Genomic DNA, 20542 nt, shown 5'->3' with positions numbered 1-20542 from the left:
GTTCATAAACCAGTTTTCTCCCCCCTCCCCCACCAATCTCTAACATTAAAGCAATCCCAATGGCCTAATCCCAACAATAGAGTCAAAATCATAGGCACATTAAAAAGTAACTTCACATGTTGTTACTCATTTGACCTAATGTCAGATGACACCCCTCAGGGATCTTGGACCACTTCATTCTAGATTTGGAATTTTTTAACATTCAAACATTCTCTTAAATGTTGCTGCAAACTGGAAGAATCAGAAGCACTCTTAAATTTTCTTTTAAGAAAGATTACATCTATTTTTAAAGTTCACCATAAATTCTGTGTTTGGTCCACTATCCTGACAAAACTCCATAGAAATAGCAATCTTGACAAAACAATGATCGGAGGTAATTTTTCAGAGGTTATTTGACTTTTCTATATTCAATGTCAGCTTGTGGTTCACATTCCATCATTGAGAAAGCCTTTATGGGCTTTGGATCCATACATAAAACGTAAAACATAAAACATCAGGTAGCTGTCTGATGAAGGAGCAGTGCTCCAAAAACTACTAGTTCAAAATAAACCTATTGAATTATAAATTGGTGGTGTGTAATTTTTAACTTCGTTCACCCCAGTCCAACACTGGCACCTCCATATCATGGCACACATAAATAGACTTTGAAATAAATACAGAAATTATTAATGTAACAAGGGAACAGTAAAGGACTTAATCCTCTAAGGACCATTAACGTCAATCAATTGTGTTATGCATTGTCAACAGCTCTGCTGTCTGCACAGATAGTATTGAAATTATTTTCCAACATTATTTGAGAAGTCAATTTCATGGAGTTTGTTAGAAATTAAAGCATGAATGATTGCTTCAACACCTTTTTTAAAACAGAAATAGTATCCTTTTTATTACTGTGATAAGACTAATAAACCAAGACAACAGACAAAGAAAGTAAATATGCGGTGTTGTTAATTAATAGGGTGGACAGTACATTGCTTTCCTAATCACAGATTACATAGTGGTCACAGTATTTGATGTTTTAACTAAGAGATATTAAGGCCTCTTTAAAGTAAAATATATATTTTTTTTACAGGTATGGAAAATATTATTGAACTGAACAGAGATGATACCAAACTGCAGCAAAATGCAAATCAAATCCAATAGTTTTGTCTACAAAGCAGCAGTTAATATTTGCAAACAAAACTTGGGTTGATTTTTTTTATTGAAATCATATCGGTAAGACTCCAATTTTCATCCCGTTCCTATGCTGTTGGCAAGGATAAAACTGGGAATGTAACCACTCCACCAAGAGTAGGAAAAAGAAAAAGCAGTCAGGAATGTTACTTCTGATCAGTAAACATTACAAAACATAAGTAAACAGTAATAAACAATTTGATGTAACATTAAAATAGTTTGATTAATAAAATTTATGTTATGGACAATTATATGGACAATGATGTTCACTTTAAAAGTGCACACAAATGGTCACTTAGAAAAGGTACATAAATGCTACTGCCATCATTACATGATCACTGCTTTCAAGAACATTTACTAAAATCAGAGTTGGTTAGATGATGAAATAAAGAAAGAGGCCAAGGTATCTTCTACAGAATGGTTTAAAGTAGGAAGCTTTCAATGCGTCTTGATTTTGGAGGTTTTAGATTTAGATTAGACTTACAGTGTGGAAACAGGCCCTTCAGCCCAACAAGTCCACACCGACCCGCCGAAGCGCAACCCACCCATACCCCTACATTTACCACTTACCTAACACTACGGGCAATTTAGCTTGGCCAATTCATCTGACCCGCACATCTTTGTGACTGTGGGAGGAAACCGGAGCACCCGGAGGAAACCCACGCAGACACGGGGAGAACGTGCAAACTCCACACAGTCAGTCGCCTGAGTCGGGAATTGAACCCGGGTCTACAGGCGCTGTGAGGCAGCAGTGCTAACCACTGTGCCACCGTGCCGCCCAAACAGGTTGTGAAACATGGAAGTGAAATAAGCCTAACCAATAATCCTTGATCTTGGTTGCACTTGATTAGCAGTAAATCTGAAAGCATTCATACTTATAATACTGCACACATGCACAAAAGTTGGGGAGTTTAAAATTCTGTTAATTTAATTTCTTCTAAGTTTAATAAGTAAATACTAGACTGTGACCATTGATAACACTCACAATGCCAATAGCAACCATTTGTAACTTGGAGCTGTAGACAACATCAGTAAAGATTCCAAAATGCTTTCACTCTGGAAGTGAGGCGTTTAATGAACTGAGGTAAGTTAGGAGTTTAATAGTTGAACAAGTTGGATCTGTGTTTTCTTAGCTTAGGGAAGAGAAAAGTTGCCTGCTGCCCAGCTCCCAGGATGTAGATCTAGTTACAGAATTTTATTGGCTAACATATCAAACTCCCATCCCTCCAGTTTGCTGCTAGCCTTCTCACATATGTTCTGTGTAATATCTAAACAGCTGAACATTGTGCAATTGAACAGTACAATTGCTGAGTGGTTGGCACTGCTGCCTCACAGCATGATGGACCCAAGTTTGATTCCAATCTCAGGCAACTGTGTGAAGTTTGCATATTCTCCCCATGTCTGCATGGGCTTCCTCTGGAAACTCCAGTTTCCTCCCACAGTCCAAAGATGTGCAGGTAAGGTAGATTGGCCATGTTAAATTGACCATAATGTTCAGGGATGTGCAGGCTCAGCAAATTACCTCTGGGAAATGCAAGGTTACAGAGATAAAGTGGCCAGAGATGGCGGGGGTGGGGTGTGGGTGTCAGGATAGGATGGTTTTTGGAGAGTTGGTATAGATTTTATAGGTGAAATGACTTGCTTCCATATTGTAGGGATTCCATGGATATCTCCTCATTTAACTTTATGATGGAGGGAGGTTTAGATTAGATTACCTACAATGTGGAAACAGGCCCTTCGGCCCAACAGGTCCACATTGACCCTCCGAAGAGTAACCCACTCAGACCCATTATTTCTCTCTGACTAATGTACCTAACACTATGGGCAATTTAGCATGGCCAATTCACCTAACCTGCACAGCTTTGGACTGTGGGAGGAAACTGGAGCACCCGGAGGAAACCCACGCAAAAACGGGGAGAATGTGCAAACTCCGCATGACCCTAGTGCTATGAGGCCGCTAAGCCACTGTGCCGCCCCTTGATGAAACAGCTGAAGATGGTTAAATCTCGTGCAAATTCCTGCAGAACTCTTGCAGAAATATCTTATGGCTGATATGGTTGACCTCCAACAACCACAACTTTTGTTAGGTGTTACCCCAACCAGCACAGATTGTTCCCCTTCATTCTCATTGACTCCAGTTTTGCTGGAGTTCCTTGATTTCCATTCTCGGCAAATACTGCTTGTTGTCAAGGGTAATCCCCCTTAATTCCTCTCTTGCATTCTGCTCTTTGGTCATTTTGGATCGTGACTGTAACCCAAACTGAACATTAGTGAGCATGTAATTGCAAAGTAAGCACTGCTAGTTTGAATTCTCGACAAACCTTCAATCACCTTGCTGATGACCGAGTAGACTTCAGGGTGATAATTAGCTGGGTTGGATTTGTCCCGCTTTTTGTGGAAAGAACGTATCTTGGAAATTTTCTACATTCCAGGATAAATGACTCTGTTGCATGTTTTTTTCAGATTAGATTACTTACAGTGTGGAAACAGGCCCTTCGGGCCAACAAGTCCACACTGACCCGCCGAAGCGCAACCCACCCATGCCCCTACATTTACCCCTTACCTAACACTACGGGCAATTTAGCATGGCTAATTCACCTGACCCACACATCTTTGTGGGAGGAAACCAGAGCACCCGGAGGAAACCCACGCAGACACAGGGAGAACATGCAAACTGCACACAGTCATTCGCCTGAGGTGAGAATAACTTGGGGTGTAACTAATCCTGGAGTATGAGTTGTTAGTACTGTTGCTAGAATGTTGTCAGAGCCACAGCCTTTGCTATCAGCCATGAAATGAGGCGAGTCAAATTGACTGAAGGTTGGCGCAGCTGTGATGCCATTTTCCTCACAGCTCTGCCACAGCTGGCAATTTGATTGCTAGTATGATTCGATGTTTTTGGAAGGTTTGATCATATAATGCATGTCAATGATTTGCAACAGTTGAGTTTACAATGTAACATTAGGTCTTATGCTGAATGTTTTCTTCAAGCTGTTCTTTTAGTCTGAAGTATCTGCTAAGTCTGAAGTATTTTTCAAGCATTAAGCACAAAGAATGTTTCAAATGTTTCCACCCTCTCAATCTAACAACAGTATACATTTCCAAGTTTCCAATTTTTAACTAAAATCTTTGAAATATTGTGTGAAATACATCAATACCTTCAAAAGAAGCCCCTCACTTTCCTTGCATTGCCATCTCCTTTCATTGGAGGGATGCTGTTGGCAGGGCAGCCAGCCCAAGCATTCGCCATCAAAATGGCATATAAGAATGGGTTGGGAGATGATAAAGTCTTTCTGAAGTCAAAGTTACTTCAATTACTCACAAAATTTCCAAGGTCTAATTTTGATAAATCCATGCATTCAGTTTATATTGTCTACTGGCAGGAAATAAATCTTACCCTCTGTGCAAATAAAACCTTAACTTTAAAAAAAAGGGTTTTGTGATTTACACATGAAAGAAATGAAACTATCACTGTATTCTGACAGATGAAAGGCTTAACAAACAATCAATTTTTCAATGTATAATTTCAGTTACATCACACTACAAATTTTTGCTATAAATTCTGTGTTACGATCGAGCCTCCACAATCACCTGATGAAGGAGCGTCGCTCCGAAAGCTAGTGTGCTTCCAATTAAACCTATTGGACTATAACCTGTTGTGTGATTTTTAACTTTGTTCATCCAGATTATCATTGTGTGCTCTGTAACCGGTTTACAAAGTACGTTTTTACCCTGGACAAGCATGAGATCTTCTTTATCAAATTGGATATTCCAAATATCATGCACAGAAATTATTGATTCAAATCAAGTCAAGCATGCCAAATGAATAGCCTAACAGCCTAATAGCCTAAAATCTTTGAGGAGATTTTTCACTCCCACTAAAAAATTTTCAGCATGGCTGCAGGTATACTGGCTTTCTTATTCCATGCCACAGTCCTACCCCGGGGTGTTTTCCTGGAGAGGGGATGGGGATGTGATAGTGTCACCCACTACAAGACTGACAGCCAAAGAAAACTCTACAAAGATCAATTAAAGGATGTTGACTCTGATTGTCCATTCATATTCAGGTCTCCCAGATGTGTTTTGGGAGACAGCAGCTAAATCTCCCAATGACAGATCAGGCTGCCGAAGCTCTGCCGATGGACTTATAGGCCATCTGGAATCAAGCATGAGCTACCCTGTGGAAGAGTTCTCTCCTGCACAGCAATGATGGTCAGGTCACTGAATTTTATTATTTTCCTGTAGTTTTGAAAAAGTTGGCGAGTGGGTGTCTCCAGTTTGGAATGCCCTTTCCTTCATAGCACCCTGCTTTCAAGCTGCAGAACAAGCTCTCCAGATTTAACAGTCAGCCCTCTAGCAATTGATTATTCCATCCAGAGAATTGCTCCCCAGATAGTGAGAACTTCTGAACCCAATTTCAGCCTAACAGCAGCATTCAGATAGCATCAGTCCTGCTCTTGTATCTTGGCTACCTAAGTATCAGAAGCATCTAATTTTCTGATATTGGATGTGTCTTTCCCCAAGTTGTGCCTAATTACTAACATTACCTACCAAGAGTCATTAAATCTGTACTCAACTCACTATTGACCCCAATCCATAAATATGAAAGTCCTACCAAGTTGGCGAATTGCACAGTAATGTTTCAACTCACTCTAGAGTAATTTGATTGCTCCTGAGCTTCTCCTTTTTTTGCTTTGCAGAGGAAAATCAAGATCTCATACTATTTATTATTTCAGTAGCCTATCATAGCCTAAGTTTGAGTAGGTTTTTCAAAATCTTGTAAAATACAGAGACAAGTGTACAATACAACAACGAATGGCACCTCCTGGGATCTTAAATTTGAAAGAAATCTTAGTCTTTTGGGTCTTGACACTGACTGCAGTCTAGCATGTCCTCTGAGAAATTTTCCACTTGAATTGTTGTGGTGTGGAAGGTAAACTTGCTGCGAAGGATCTCTGTGGTTTCCTTCAACACAGACTGAGCATCCGCGTTCTCCTCTGTAACGATAAGAGCACAATTAATGGGAAGGCAGCCTGTAGCTGTTTCAATCTTCAGGTTCCTCTGGTTGCCTCATCAAACTCCATTTTAAAGTAATATTTCACATTTCTTTGAAGACATAACCTTATCTAAAGAACTGTTAAATGATATTAATCTGATTGTTCTGTTGATGCTAAAAAGGAATCCTCTCTTTTATCATCTCTTATTTGGCAAAGTGTTGAATACAAGAAATGGGGATGTAACTATACTAAACAGTTGGGACACAGTTGTCTTTACATTTCTGGTTCCCATATTATAGGAGAGATACATTGCTCTGGAGATTTTACTAAGAAGATATTACTAATTGTGTTTTTAGGGCTTGAAAATTGAGGAAAGATTGGATAGGTTGGAATTATTTTGCTTTGAACAGAGGAGGCTAAGATGTGACTTCAGTCCAGCTATACAAAATTACCAGGGGAACAAAATGAAAATGATCAGAAGAATTAGATGGGATATGAGGAAAAGCCTTCTCACCCAGTGGGTGGTGAATGTCTGTATAGTGGTTGTGGCAGAAATTCTCAACTCATTCAGAAGCAACATGGATCCTTCTTTTAACTTACCCATTCATGGCATGTGAGTGTTGACAGTGACCAGCAATTTATTGCCTGTTCTTAGTTACCTTTGAGAAGGTGATGATGAACAGCCTTCTTGAATCACTGCAGTCCTTGTGCTGTAGGTAAACCCACAATGCCCTCAGAGAGGGAATTCCAGGATTTTGACCCAACAACACTGAAGGAATACCATGTCAGGATGTTAAGTAGCTCAGAGGACAACTTGTAAGTGGCAAGGTGCCCTTATATCTGCTGCATTGTCCTTCTAGATGGAAGTGGTCATAGACTTGGAAGGTGTTGTCTCAGGATCATTGGTAAATTTCAACATTGCAACTTGAAGATAATACACATTGCTGATACTGAGCTTTAGTGGATGCTTTTGTAAGCAGTGCCAGTCAAGCTAGCTGCTTTGTCCTAGATGGAATCAAGCTTCTTGAGTATTGTTTGAGCTACCCTCAACCAGGCAAGTGGGGAGTATTCCATCACACACCTGACATGTGCCTTGCAGATAGTGGACAGGCTTTAGGAAATCAGGAGGTAAGTTACTTGCCTCAGTATCCCTTGCCTTTGACATACTCTTGTAGCCACTGTGCTTAAATAGCAAATTCAGTTGAGTTTCTAGTCAATAGTAACTCCAAGGATATTGATAATTCAGTGACGGTAACACCAACAGTCAACGGTTATATTGTGCCTTATTAGACATAGACATTGTCCGACATTTGTGTACTACAAATCTTATTTGCCAATTGTCAATCCAAGCCTGAATACTGTTCAGATCTTGTTACATTTGAACATGGATTGCTTCCATATCTAAAAGTCATGAATGGTGCTGAACATAGTGCAATTATTAGTGAACATTCCATTTCTCGCCTTGAGATGGAGGGAGGGTCATTCATGAATCAGCTGAATGTAGTTGGGCCTAGAACACAACTTTGAAGAACTCCTGCAGAGATATCCTGGAGCTGAGATGAAAAATCTACAATTTTACATATGCAAGCACATCCGTCATCTCTGCTGTTTTGAAGCCAGCAGGTTCACCTTAACTAATGTTGACAAGAAAACAAATAAGATTTCTAATGATAATGAATGGTCACATACTGATAAATGTTTCATATCTAAATACAAAGATAATGTTAAATGGTCATACAGTGTGATAATAGCATTACTCACCAATAGCAATATGAACAGAAAGCACAGGCTGGTTTAATGTCAAGGCCCAAAGCTGGAGACCATGCATGGCTTTCACTCCTTTAATAGAGAGAAGAACCTCCTTCACTGAATTGAAGTCCATTCCTTTTGGGGTACCTAAACAATGGAAGTAGGATTTGTTTCATTTATTTCAAAGAAAAATAATACAAAGACATTTGCTATCATAATATTCTTCTAAAAAAATTGAATCCTAAAATATCCTTGTCTTCTAAAATGATTGCAACATTAGATTTCTGATGCTAGCACCTTGTTTGATTGAACCTATTAACTATCTCACTGTAACAAGTCTTCATTTTATAGCATTTAATGAATTATTTTACTGTTCTTTAACATTTGCACAGATAATAGTGTTAGCATTTATGGACATTTCTTTACTTCACCAAATATCAGTGTATCATAACTATTAGCAGACTTACTTTCTGAAGCACTAGGAGCCCCTTTTGTTTTAGATATTCTCCAAACAGTAATGTTTGAGTGCTGACCAATAATTATTTGAGCAAATCAAACAGTTCATAGAATTTCACTCTGTCCCCATAAAGAGAAATCAGAAAACAGGTTATTCTGGTCCAGTCAGTAGACAAGAAATGTCCATTGTGGTTATTTTTATGTTAGCATGAACTCAGTGGCAGCACCTCTAGCACCACACACCATCATCTCCAACACTAGCATTTTGAGCAAACAATCCATTGTTTGTAATGTCATGAATGTTGGCGCTAAGCATTTCTAATACTGTATATTGTTTGAATTATTATTTTTAATTTATCTGGTTTATTTACTGTCTTGTATTGACATAAATCTCTGTTTGAACAAAATATTTACTCAACCATTTCTCTGGTATTTTGAACCTATCCACAGTCTTCAACTTTTAATCAGTTATGAAATCGAGCCATAATCCACAAAGAACCAGTGGCACTTATCTTAGAAAGAGACAGTTGGTATGTTTAGCTTGAGGGCAAACACTCCACAGCATGGACAAAAAAGTGAGGAGGGAGGCTTCTATAAAGTACCACAGCCAGCATGGAGATTGAAACCAAATCATTGGCTTTATTCAGTTACTGAGTCCTGTGTGCTGTGGCAAGATGAGAAGCATTCTGTGATATTTTCAGTAAGCAGCATTTCTTTTCCTGATCTTTGAGGCTGTGCCCATTCTTCAGATTCTAGAGTCATGTGTCTATTATTGAAGATAGTACCTGTTAACACTAAGCACGCCTTGGAACTGTGCACGTGCAAGTTTTTAGGCTTATGCACACACGTGGAGATTTGCCACCATGCAACTGAGAAAAGATGGGTGTGCCATGAAATTGTTTGTTTTGTCAAATATGCTTTGACTTTGAAAAGCTTGGAACCACTGACCTGGTCAACTAAGCCATCAAGTCCATCGTAATTCATGATAACATATGTAGAACATAGAACATAGAACATAGAACAATACAGCACAGAACAGGCCCTTCGGCCCACGATGTTGTGCCGAACATCTATCCTAGATTAAGCACCCATCTATGTATCTATCCAATTGCCGCTTAAAGGTCGTCAATGATTCTGACTCTACCACTCCCACGGGCAGCGCATTCCATGCCCCCACCACTCTCTGGGTAAAGAACCCACCCCTGACATCTCCCCTATACCTTCCACCCTTCACCTTAAATTTATGTCCCCTTGTAATACTCTGTTGTACCCGGGGAAAAAGTTTCTGACTGTCTACTCTATCTATTCATCTGATCATCTTATAAACCTCTATCAAGTCACCCCTCATCCTTCGCCGTTCCAATGAGAAAAGGCCAAGAACTCTCAACCTGTCCTCGTACGACCTATGTGTAAAACAATGTAGAATGGTGAATGTGTTTTATTGATTGTAAAGAGCTTCAATATGACTAGTGGTTTTGAAATGTGGTACATAAATATAAGCTTTTCTTTCCTTTATAAGTAAGCATTAATGGTGTCCACGCTACATATTTTTAATTGATGATCTAATTAAGGGTGGGTTGGGAATGTTTAAATAGATTATATTTCTCCAAAAGCATTGCATTAAATTATATCCTACCTTCCATAAGTACACGGAAGACGTCCTTCAAGATCGTTATAGTGGAACCCAGGACAAAAATGGAGAAAAAGAATGTAGAAATAGGATCTGCGACTTTATAGGCAGGCTTAAATTGGAAAAAAAAACAGTAAAGAGATTAGTTAGCATGTTAAAAAGACATTATGAATTTTTAGTTAAAATTATATTAAAATGTCTATACCCCATAGACAAAAGCAAGTGTGGATTCATGCATTTCTTTTCAGTTTCATTTTACAATTGTAACATGGACTGTACAATTAATTTTATCTCCACTTCTCCTTAAACATGTGTCCCTATTGTGTTCTCTGAGATACTGGTAGCTCTGGGATAATGCATGTTTTGGCAGTGTGATTTGGCTATAGCTTTGCTGAAGAATTAAGGAACAGTATTTTGGAGAACGCTTACCTCGATTGGCAATAGCGCAATTTCAACTGGGATCGGTTTACAAGCTTCATTCTGTGCTTGCGCCAATGTGCAAGCTGAAATCTTCAAGCTGACTAGTGCACATGCACTAGTATTCTTGCCTTTTTTTTTAGATTTCCTACAGTATGGAAACAGGCCCTTTGGCCCAACAAGTCCACACCGATATTTCGAAGAGTAACCCACCCAGACCCATGTCCCTAACACTACGGGCATTCATCTAACCGGCACATTTTTGGACAGTGGGAGGAAACTGGAGCACCCGGAGGAAACCCATGCAGACACGGGGAGAATATGCAAACTCCACACAGACAGTTGCCTGAGGCGGGAATTGAACCTGGGTCTCTAGCGCTGTGAGGCAGCAGTGCTGTGCCACCGTGCCGCCCCACCACTGTGCCACTGTACCACCCCACCACTGTGCCACCGTGCCACCCCAATGGGAGAATGTGCGAACTCCACACAGGCAGGCGGAAATTGAAATTTTGGATGAGTTTTGAGCAATTGAGAGTGATATTTTTTGCTGGTCTGCCTCTAACCCCACTTTTCCCATAGGCCCCATTATTTCTATTATGTGAGGTTTCACTGCAACACACCTACGGCATTATCACAGAATTATCTATATTTAGCCATGTGTCCGTTTCTCACATGTACGATTGTTTATAGTAACTATTGGTAGGCTAATTGATCACAGGGAGCATCAGAGTTCAGTCAAATGATACCTGCACATATCATTCTAGCATGATCCATTAAATAGGTGCTGCCTGCTTTTCTTAATCTAGCAGACGTCAAACAATGTATCATTAATCAGGGATTAAATCAAAGACTCTTCTGCTCTTTTATTTTGGTTTAATGGTTCAATGGGTAAATTTGCTGAACTATTGACTGAAACCGGGTTATATTAATTCTCTTTACAGCTCAATAGTAATTCATTACTACTGATGTAAGATGTGAATTCACCATTTCTTATTAACTGAAAATTACTCTACAAACATCTTGATGTTCTATTTTCATTATTCAGGTGCCATGTAGTTTACAACTATCTCCATGAACAGAGGTTTGTCTGCTTTTATTGGAGGCTAAAGCCAGTGACAGACAAAAGCAATATAGCTTTCTCAAATGTTTGGAAGGCAGTCAGTTCAATTATGGAGGGCCATGTCTATTTTTCTCCCAGGAACATCCATCACCCCTCTAGCTTCCAGTTTCGGCTTGAGGTAATGAATAGCAATTAGATGTGCCAGACAATGGCCATCAGCAATGAGAGAGAATCTAATAATCTCCCCTTGATATTCAATGGCATTTCACTGGAATTCCCTCCAAGCCACAATCCCATCCGTTCTTTCACTATCACTTGGTTGGAATCCTAGAATTGCCTTCCTAAAAGCATTGTGTGTGGGTACATTACATAACAAAGAACAGTATGGCACAGAAATAAGCCTTTCGAGCCACCATGCCTGCACCGACAGATGATGCCTTTCTAAACTAAAAGCCTGTTGCCTCTCCTGGGTCCATATTCCTCTATTCCCTGACTATTCATGTATCTGTCAAGATGCCTCTTGAACATTGCCATTGTATCTGCTTCCAACACCTCTTCGGGCAGCATTTACTACCCTCCGTGTGAAAAAATAAACCTGCCTCGCACATCTCTTTTAAATTTACCCCCCCACCTTAAACAGAATACTGACATCCCTTGAAGAGAGACTCCAACTACTCTTCTATGTCTCTCAAAATTATGTAAAATTCTATGAGGTTTCCCCTCCAATTCTAACATTCAAGTGAACTTAAACCAAGTTTGTCCTATCTTGGGAGGTATTGGAGCCTCTGTCAGGCATAAAAGTGCAAAATTTTCCTGGTCCAAATAAATAGCATCCCAGGCTACTGTGGAAACTGCAGAGGCTCTGACACAAATCTTTAATTCCTCTCTGGCCACGAGGGAAGTGCCAGAGGGAAGTGCTAATGTGGTTGCATTTTTCAAGGGTGGTAGAGATGACCCAGGAAATTACAGACCAATGAGCCTCATGTCAGTGGTATGGAAACTAATGGAGAAAATTTTGTAGGATAGAATTAATATCCACTTGGAAAGGCACGAGTTGATTAGGGGTAGTCAGCAAGTCGTTGTCAGAGGGAGTTCATGCCTAACAAAGTTATTAGGATTTTTCACTAATGTGATCAAGTACATGAGAGAGAAGGGATATGAAATAACTCCACGGCTGATATCCCGTCATCAAGTCAACCTTTGTTAGAGAACCCTTAACACTGAGTAAAAAGTGAGGTCTGCAGATGCTGGAGATCAGAGCTGAAAATGCGTTGCTGGTTAAAGCGCAGCAGGTCAGGCAGCATCCAATGAACAGGAAATTCGACGTTTTGGACATGATTCCTGAAGAAGGGCTCATGCCCGAAATGTTGAATTTCCTGTTCCTTGGATGCTGCCTGACCTGCTGCGCTTTAACCAGCAACCCATTTTCAACCCTTAACACTGATCCAGCTTCATCAGAGCCAGCTCTCAGACTGAACAGAATTTGTCAGCTAGGGCACCCAGATTGAACCAGATTAACAGACCCAATCAAGGAACTTATATTCAGTGAGGTCTACCTGGCTTACTTAGGTACATTCACTACTTCCCTCCCGCTCTAGGAACAAAGATATAGGGGTTTTTTTTGTAGCTACTCCTGGGGCATTTTAGCACTAGGTCAGGTTGCTCTAACTCTACCTCTGCTACAGGTAGCATGTAGCGTGCAGCTATCTCCTCCACCCGGAGCATCGTCTCAAGAAATTGATTCTCCTCTTCAGATGGCAAAGTCATCAAGGCAGCAACAGCTGCCACATCCAACTCAGATTCCAAGGTATCTAGTTGATGGACAGGGAGAACCTATGGGTTCTTAAACAGTCAGAAAGGCAGTGGAGGAGCCGCATGTTGCTGCCGCATTGTCTGCAAGCTTGCAGGTTTCATAAGGTCCAGCTGCTTGTTCAAAGCTGTCATACCTACCTGAACTTTACACGTCACTGAACCTGACCTCACATTGACCATACCTTTTATCTCTGCAGGGCCTTGCTAGGGGTTCCTATTCTAAACTTTGTCCCCTGAAATAAACTGTCTCTCTTGCTTTATAGAGTCTTACGTCTGGCCTGAACATTCCTGATGCCGATTCACACTTGACCCCCAGATCCAGGAAGATCAGATTTAACCGGGTGCAGAGACTTAGCAGCTCTGCTGGAAATATTCCTGTAGTATGAGGGGTGGTCTTATAATCAAATATGGATCAGGAAAATTTTCTATCTAGTGAAATTGCAAACTGTTCCTTTAACCCCGCCTTCAAATTTGGACTAGTCTTTCTGTGAGACCATTGGATGATGGATGCTATGGAACTGTCCAACTGTAATGAATATCATTTGACTTTAGAAAATACTCAAATTCCCTGCTAGCAAACAACTATCTGTGACCCTGTTGGGAGTCCCTGTATTGTCAAAAGGTGCGCAAAGCTTTTCTATCATTGTCCAAGTGTTTCACAAATGAACCCTATGCTTGTTCAACCTCTTTGAGTGGGCATCCACAAAGACTAAGGACATCCAGCTCAGGAAAGGAGTTGCATAGTCAATGTATAACCAAGTCCAGAGTTTATTTGCTCAATTGTATGTAGAGAATGTAGAGAAGCTGGTGATGGCAATATTTGTCCTCGGCACACTGGGCACTGCCCCACCAATGTGGCTATGTCTGCATCCAATCCTGGACCACCAAATATAACTTCTTTCCAACATCTACATTTTGGAAATCAATGGATAACCCTGGTGGAATTCAGTCAATATCTGGCAGTGATCTTTGCTCATGCCAATCCCGTTGCTCCTCATAATAACTTGCTGTCATCCACTATGATCTGATCTCTCCAGGGTAGATTGTGCCTTACAAACCTTATTGAGTTATTTGAGATGGTGACCAAACAGATGGATGAGAGTAAAGTGGTTGATGTGGCATGTAGGGATTTCAGTAAGGCATTTGATAAGGTTCCCCATGATAGGCTATTGCACAAAATACAGAGGCATGGGATTGAGGGTGATTTAGCAGTTTGCATCAGAGGTTGGCTTGCTGAAAGTTTGGTGGTTTGGTGGTTGATGGGAAATGTTCATCCTGGAGTTCAGTTACAAGTAGTGGACCACAAGGACCTGTTGTAGGCCCACTGCTATTTGTCAATTTTATAAATGACCTAGTTGAGGGAGTAGAAGGATGGGTTATTAAATTTGCGGATGACGCTAAGTCAGTGGAGTTGTGAATAATGCTGAATGATGTTGCAGGTTACAGAGGGACATGGATAAGCTGCAGAGTTGGACTGAGAGGTGGCAAATGGAGTTTAATGAGGAAAACTGTGAGGTAATTCACTTCGGAAGGAGCAACAGGAATAAAGAATACTGGGCTAATGGTAGTGTAGATGAGCAGAGAGATCTCTGTGTCCATGTAAATTGATCCCTAAAAGTTGCCACCCAGGTTGATAGGATTGTTAAGAAGGCATACGGTGTGTTAGCTTTTTTGTAGAGGGATTGAATTTTAGAGCCATGAGGTCATGCTCTTGAAGTATCGTGTACAGTTCTGGTCACCACTTTATAGGAAGGATGTGGACACCGTGAAAAGGGTTCAGAGGAAATTTATTCTGATGTTGCCTGATATGGAGGGAAGCTCTTATGAGGAAAGGCTGAGGGACTTGACGCTGTTTTCATCAGATAGAAGAGGTTGAAGAGTGACTTAATTCAGGTATACAAGATAATCAGAGGGTTAGATCGGGTGGACAGTGAGAACCTTTTTCCTCAAACAGTGATGGCTCGCACGAGGGGACATAGCTTTAAATTGAGAGTTAAAAATCACACACCAGGTTATAGTTCAACAGGTTTATTTGGAAGCACTAGGTTTCGGAGGGCTGCTCCTTCATCAGGTGATTGATCCACAATCACCTGATGAAGGAGCAGCGCTCCGAAACTTAGTGCTTCCAAATAAACTTGTTCGACTATAATCTGGTGTTGTGTGATTTTTAACTTTGTATACCCCAGTCCAACACTGCCATCTCCAAATCATTAAATTGAGAGGTGATAGATGTCAGAGGTAGTTTCTTTACTCAGTAGTAGGGGCATGGAATGCACGGCCTGTGATAGTAGCAGACTCTGTGCCCAATTCTTCTGCCGCCTTCGCCTCCGTGCCCAATTCTTCCGCCGCCTTTGCCTCCGTGCCAATTCTTCCGCCGCCTTCGTCTCCGTGCCCAATTCTTCCGCCGCCTTCGCCTCCGTGCCTACTTTCACAACCAAGACTCCCGCCCACCCTCTGACGACCCCTTCTCCCGCCTCCAACACACCCCATCCACCTGGACACCCCGTGCTGGCCTCCTACCCGCCCTCGACCTCTTTATAGCCAACTGCCGCCGTGACATTAACCAACTCAACCTGTCCACCCCTCTCACCCACTCCAACCTCTCACCCTCAGAACGTGCAGCCCTCCACTCCCTCTGCTCCAATCCCAACCTCACCATCAAACCCGCAGACAAGGGATGCGCGGTGGTAGTTTGGCGCACTGACCTTTATACCGCTGAGGCCAAACGCCAGCTCGCGGACGCCTCCTCTTATCGCCCCCTTGACCACGACCCCACCTCCCACCACCAAACCATCATCTCCCAGACCATCCAGGACCTCATCACCTCAGGGGATCTCCCATCCACCGCCTCCAACCTCATAGTCCCACAACCCCGCACCGCCCGTTTCTACCTCCTGCCCAAAATCCACAAACCTGCCTGCCCCGGCCGACCCATTGTCTCAGCCTGCTCCTGCCCCACTGAACTCATCTCCCAATACCTCAACACGGTCCTGTCCCCTTTAGTCCAAGAACGCCCCACCTACGTTCGGGACACCACCCACGCCCTCCACCTCCTCCAGGATTTTCGCTTCCCCGGTCCCCAACGCCTTATTTTCACTATGGACATCCAGTCCCTGTACAACTCCATCCCCCATCACGAAGGACTCAAAGCCCTCCGCTTCTTCCTTTCCCGCCGCACCAACCAGTACCCTTCCACTGACACCCTCCTTCGACTGACTGAACTGGTCCTCACTCTGAATAACTTCTCTTTTCAATCCTCCCACTTCCTCCAAACTAAAGGAGTTGCCATGGGCATCCGCATGGGCCCCAGCTATGCCTGCCTCTTCGTAGGATATGTGGAACAGTCCATCTTCCGCAACTACACTGGCACCACCCCCCACCTTTTCCTCCGCTACATCGATGACTGCATCGGCGCTGCCTCGTGCTCCCACGAGGAAGTTGAACAGTTCATCAACTTTACTAACACCTTCCATCCCGACCTTAAATTCACCTGGACTGTCTCAGACTCCTCCCTCCCCTTCCTAGACCTTTCCATCTCTATCTCGGGCGACCGACTCAACACAGACATCTACTATAAACCGACTGACTCCCACAGCTACCTGGACTACACCTCCTCCCACCCTGCCCCCTGCAAAAACTCCATCCCATATTCCCAATTCCTTCATCTCCGCCGCATCTGCTCCCAGGAGGACCAGTTCCAACACCGCACAGCCCAGATGGCCTCCTTCTTCAAGGACCGCAGATTCCCCCCAGACGTGATCGACGATGCCCTCCACCGCATCTCCTCCACTTCCCGCTCCTCCACCCTTGAGCCCCGCTCCTCCAACCGCCACCAAGACAGAACCCCACTGGTTCTCACCTACCACCCCACCAACCTCCACATACAACGTATCATCCGCCGTCATTTCCGCCACCTCCAAACGGACCCCACCACCAAGGATATATTTCCCTCCCCTCCCCTATCAGCGTTCCACAAGGACCACTCCCTTCGTGACTCCCTCGTCAGATCCACACCCCCCACCAACCCAACCTCCACCCCCGGCACTTTCCCCTGCGACCGCAGGAAATGTAAAACTTGCGCCCACACCTCCACACTCACTTCCCTCCAAGGCCCCAAGGGATCCTTCCATATCCGCCACAAGTTCACCTGTACCTCCACACACATCATCTATTGCATCCGCTGCACCCGATGTGGCCTCCTCTATATTGGGGAGACAGGCCGCTTACTTGCGGAACGATTCAGAGAACACCTCTGGGCCGCCCGGACCAACCAACCCAACCACCCCGTGGCTCAACACTTGAACTCTCCCTCCCACTCCACCGAGGACATGCAGGTCCTTGGACTCCTCCACCGGCAGAACATAACAACACGACGGCTGGAGGAGGAGCGCCTCATCTTCCGCCTGGGAACCCTCCAACCACAAGGTATGAATTCAGATTTCTCCAGTTTCCTCATTTCCCCTCCCCCCACCTTGTCTCAGTCGGTTCCCTCAACTCAGCACCGCCCTCCTAACCTGCAATCTCCTTCCTGACCTCTCCGCCCCCACCCCACTCCAGCCTATCATCCTCACCTTGACCTCCTTCCACCTATCCCACCTCCATCGCCCCTCCCCCAAGTCCCTCCTCCCTACCTTTTATCTTAGCCTGCTTGGCTACTCTCTCTCATTCCTGATGAAGGGCTTATGCTCGAAACGTCGAATTCCCTATTCCTGAGATGCTGCCTAGCCTGCTGTGCTTTAACCAGCAACACATTTTCAGCTGTGATCTCCAGCATCTGCAGACCTCATTTTTTACTCGACAGTAACAGACTTGTCAACTTTAAGGGCATTTCAATGGTCATTGAATAAACATGTAGATGAAAATGGAATAGTGTAGGATAGATGGGCTTCAGATTGGTTTCACAGGTCAGCACAACATCGAGAGCTGAAGTGCCTTATGTTCTATCTTGCCTCACATAAAAAAAATTTATTCGCACACACTTTGTGGTAACGAACCCACTGTCATTGTCAGTCATTATGTTTAAGGTTCACTAGAACCATAAATAGAACAGGAGGGTAAACTTGAACAGGGAATACTTTATGGTAAGTCTCTCAGCTCTCCAGTTTTTTTTTTGGCTGTAGCCCCTTGCTCTCACTTCCAGCTCATCAGACCCGCTGTCTTAACCAACTATATACTTAACAAGAACAACCTTCATGAGGCACAGCAATCAAAACTAAAGCAATCGAAGCTTTATTTCCTCTCCTTTAAATTCCAACCTCTTTTGAGATAAAGGCCAATGTTGTGTTATCCTATTTTAATTACTTTTCATAACTGTGTACTTAGCTTTTAATGATTTTCTAAATACATTTGTTCTCAGTTGTTTCTTTCTCACCAATGAAACATATTGATGTATAAAAATGCAATCTTCCAGAGAGATTTAGCATTGAAAGTACTAAAAAGAAACTTATAATTTCTTTATGCTCTTTTATAGTGCAATGGTTAACATGATCACTGTGCATATCACTGATCACATGATCACTGTGTTTGCGAGCTTACCAGAGATGTTAATGCATTTAAAATAGTTTGTTAACTTCATTAAATTAACCAGCAGGAATTGAATGCTAATACAGTAGCGCCTCGACTTACGAACTTAATCCGTACCGGGCTCCGGTTCGCGAACCGAAAAGTTTGCGAACTGAATCAATTTTTCCCATTGTTCGGATAGTGTAAGAATGCTTGGATGGCTGTTCACAGCGTACGCGCCAAAGACAAACTGAATGAGACCACGCGGGGCCCGAGAGCTTTTGCATTCAACAAGCGTGTAGCAAAGCAGAACAATGAAACCACGTGGTCGCACACGGGCTTTTTGCATTCGTACCATGAATTTTGCACGTATGTTGAAGCAAAATTTTATGTACAATCCTGTTTGTAAACCGACTTGTACGTGAACGGGGTCGTTCGTATGTCAAGGCGCTACTGTATATTAAGGAGCCATCTAAAAGAATTGGAATCCTCAAATATTTTAAACCACACCCAATGATACAGTTTGATATTGTATCATGAAATAAACATCATTAGTTAAAATACATATAAAAGAATTATTAGAATACCACAGTAACCTTAAAGAAGATGACTGTAGCCGCCACAAACACTCCGATGCTCTGAAACAAATCTCCAATAACATGCACAAAGGCAGCTCTCACACTGGTGTTGCCCAGATGATTTTGTTGGGAAGAATTTTCATCAACTGTGTTGTTTTCTAACTCCTCGTAACCAAATGCACGACCATGGCTATGGGAAGGATTTGACTGATGAAGTAACACAGCCATTCTGCAACACAAATAATTGTGGTGACAAAATTTATCAAAAGTCTTTTTTATTCTCAAGGACTTTGGTGGATTAAATTTAAGTGCTTCAGTATTTGTAGCTTTAATAGCCTACAAATAATTTCAATCTAGTATATTAAACATGACCCAATGGTTGCGAGTTTGATACTTTGAGACATCATAGCTGTGTTTATTTATTTAACACATTCTTTGCTTGAATATTCAATTCATCAAACTAAATGAAGATTTGCAATGTAATTTGTTGAATTAATTCTCTTGAATCATTTTTATGGCATTTATAGAGTCATAGAGTCATAGAGATGTACAGCATGGAAACAGACCCTTCTGTCCAACCCGTCCATGCCGACCAGGTACCCCAACCCAATTTAGTCCCACCTACCAGCCCATATCCCTCCCCAACCCCAAGGAAAAGACTTTGCCTATTTATCCTATCCATGCCCCTTAAAATTTTGTAAACCTCTATAAGGTCACTCCTCAGACTCCAACGTTCCAGGGAAAACAGCCCCAGCCTGTCCAGCCTCTCCCTGTAGCTCAGATCCTCCAACCCTGGCTACATCCTTGTAAATCTTTTCTGAACCCTTTCAAGTTTCACAGCATCTTTCCGATAGGAAGGAGACCAGAATTGCACGCAATATTCCAACAGTGGCCTGACCAATACAGCCACAACATGACCTCCCAACTCAATACGCTGACCAATAAAGGAAAGCATACCAAACACCTTCTTCACTATCCTATCTACCTGCGACTCCACTTTCAAGGAACTATGAACCTGCACTCCAAGGTCTCTTTGCTCAGCAACACACCCTAGGACCTTACCATTAAGTGTATAAGTCCTGCTAAGATTTGCTTTCCCAAAATGCAGCATCTGAATTAAACTCCATCTGCCACTTCTCAGGCCATTGGCCCATATGGTTTATATTTCATC

At 42.4% G+C, this 20542-nt stretch overlaps 1 protein-coding gene across 2 annotated transcripts in view; it reads right to left on the bottom strand.

Annotated features, from left to right (window-relative positions):
• Positions 1-6021: 6021 nt before the first annotated feature.
• Positions 6022-20542, bottom strand: part of slc30a2 (solute carrier family 30 member 2) — a 116263-nt gene continuing 101742 nt past the window's right edge. For both annotated transcript variants that reach the window (XM_060821276.1, XM_060821277.1), the window contains 4 exons: positions 19390-19600; positions 10009-10114; positions 7929-8063; positions 6022-6167 (listed from right to left, as the gene is read on the bottom strand). In XM_060821276.1, the coding sequence (XP_060677259.1) occupies positions 6022-6167; positions 7929-8063; positions 10009-10114; positions 19390-19600 (598 nt within the window). The remainder of the gene's footprint in view (positions 6168-7928; positions 8064-10008; positions 10115-19389; positions 19601-20542) is intronic.

The sequence above is a fragment of the Hemiscyllium ocellatum genome, chromosome 3, assembly GCF_020745735.1.
Source record: "Hemiscyllium ocellatum isolate sHemOce1 chromosome 3, sHemOce1.pat.X.cur, whole genome shotgun sequence".
NCBI lineage: Eukaryota > Metazoa > Chordata > Chondrichthyes > Orectolobiformes > Hemiscylliidae > Hemiscyllium > Hemiscyllium ocellatum.
This window is presented reverse-complemented; position numbering and strand designations above follow the sequence as displayed.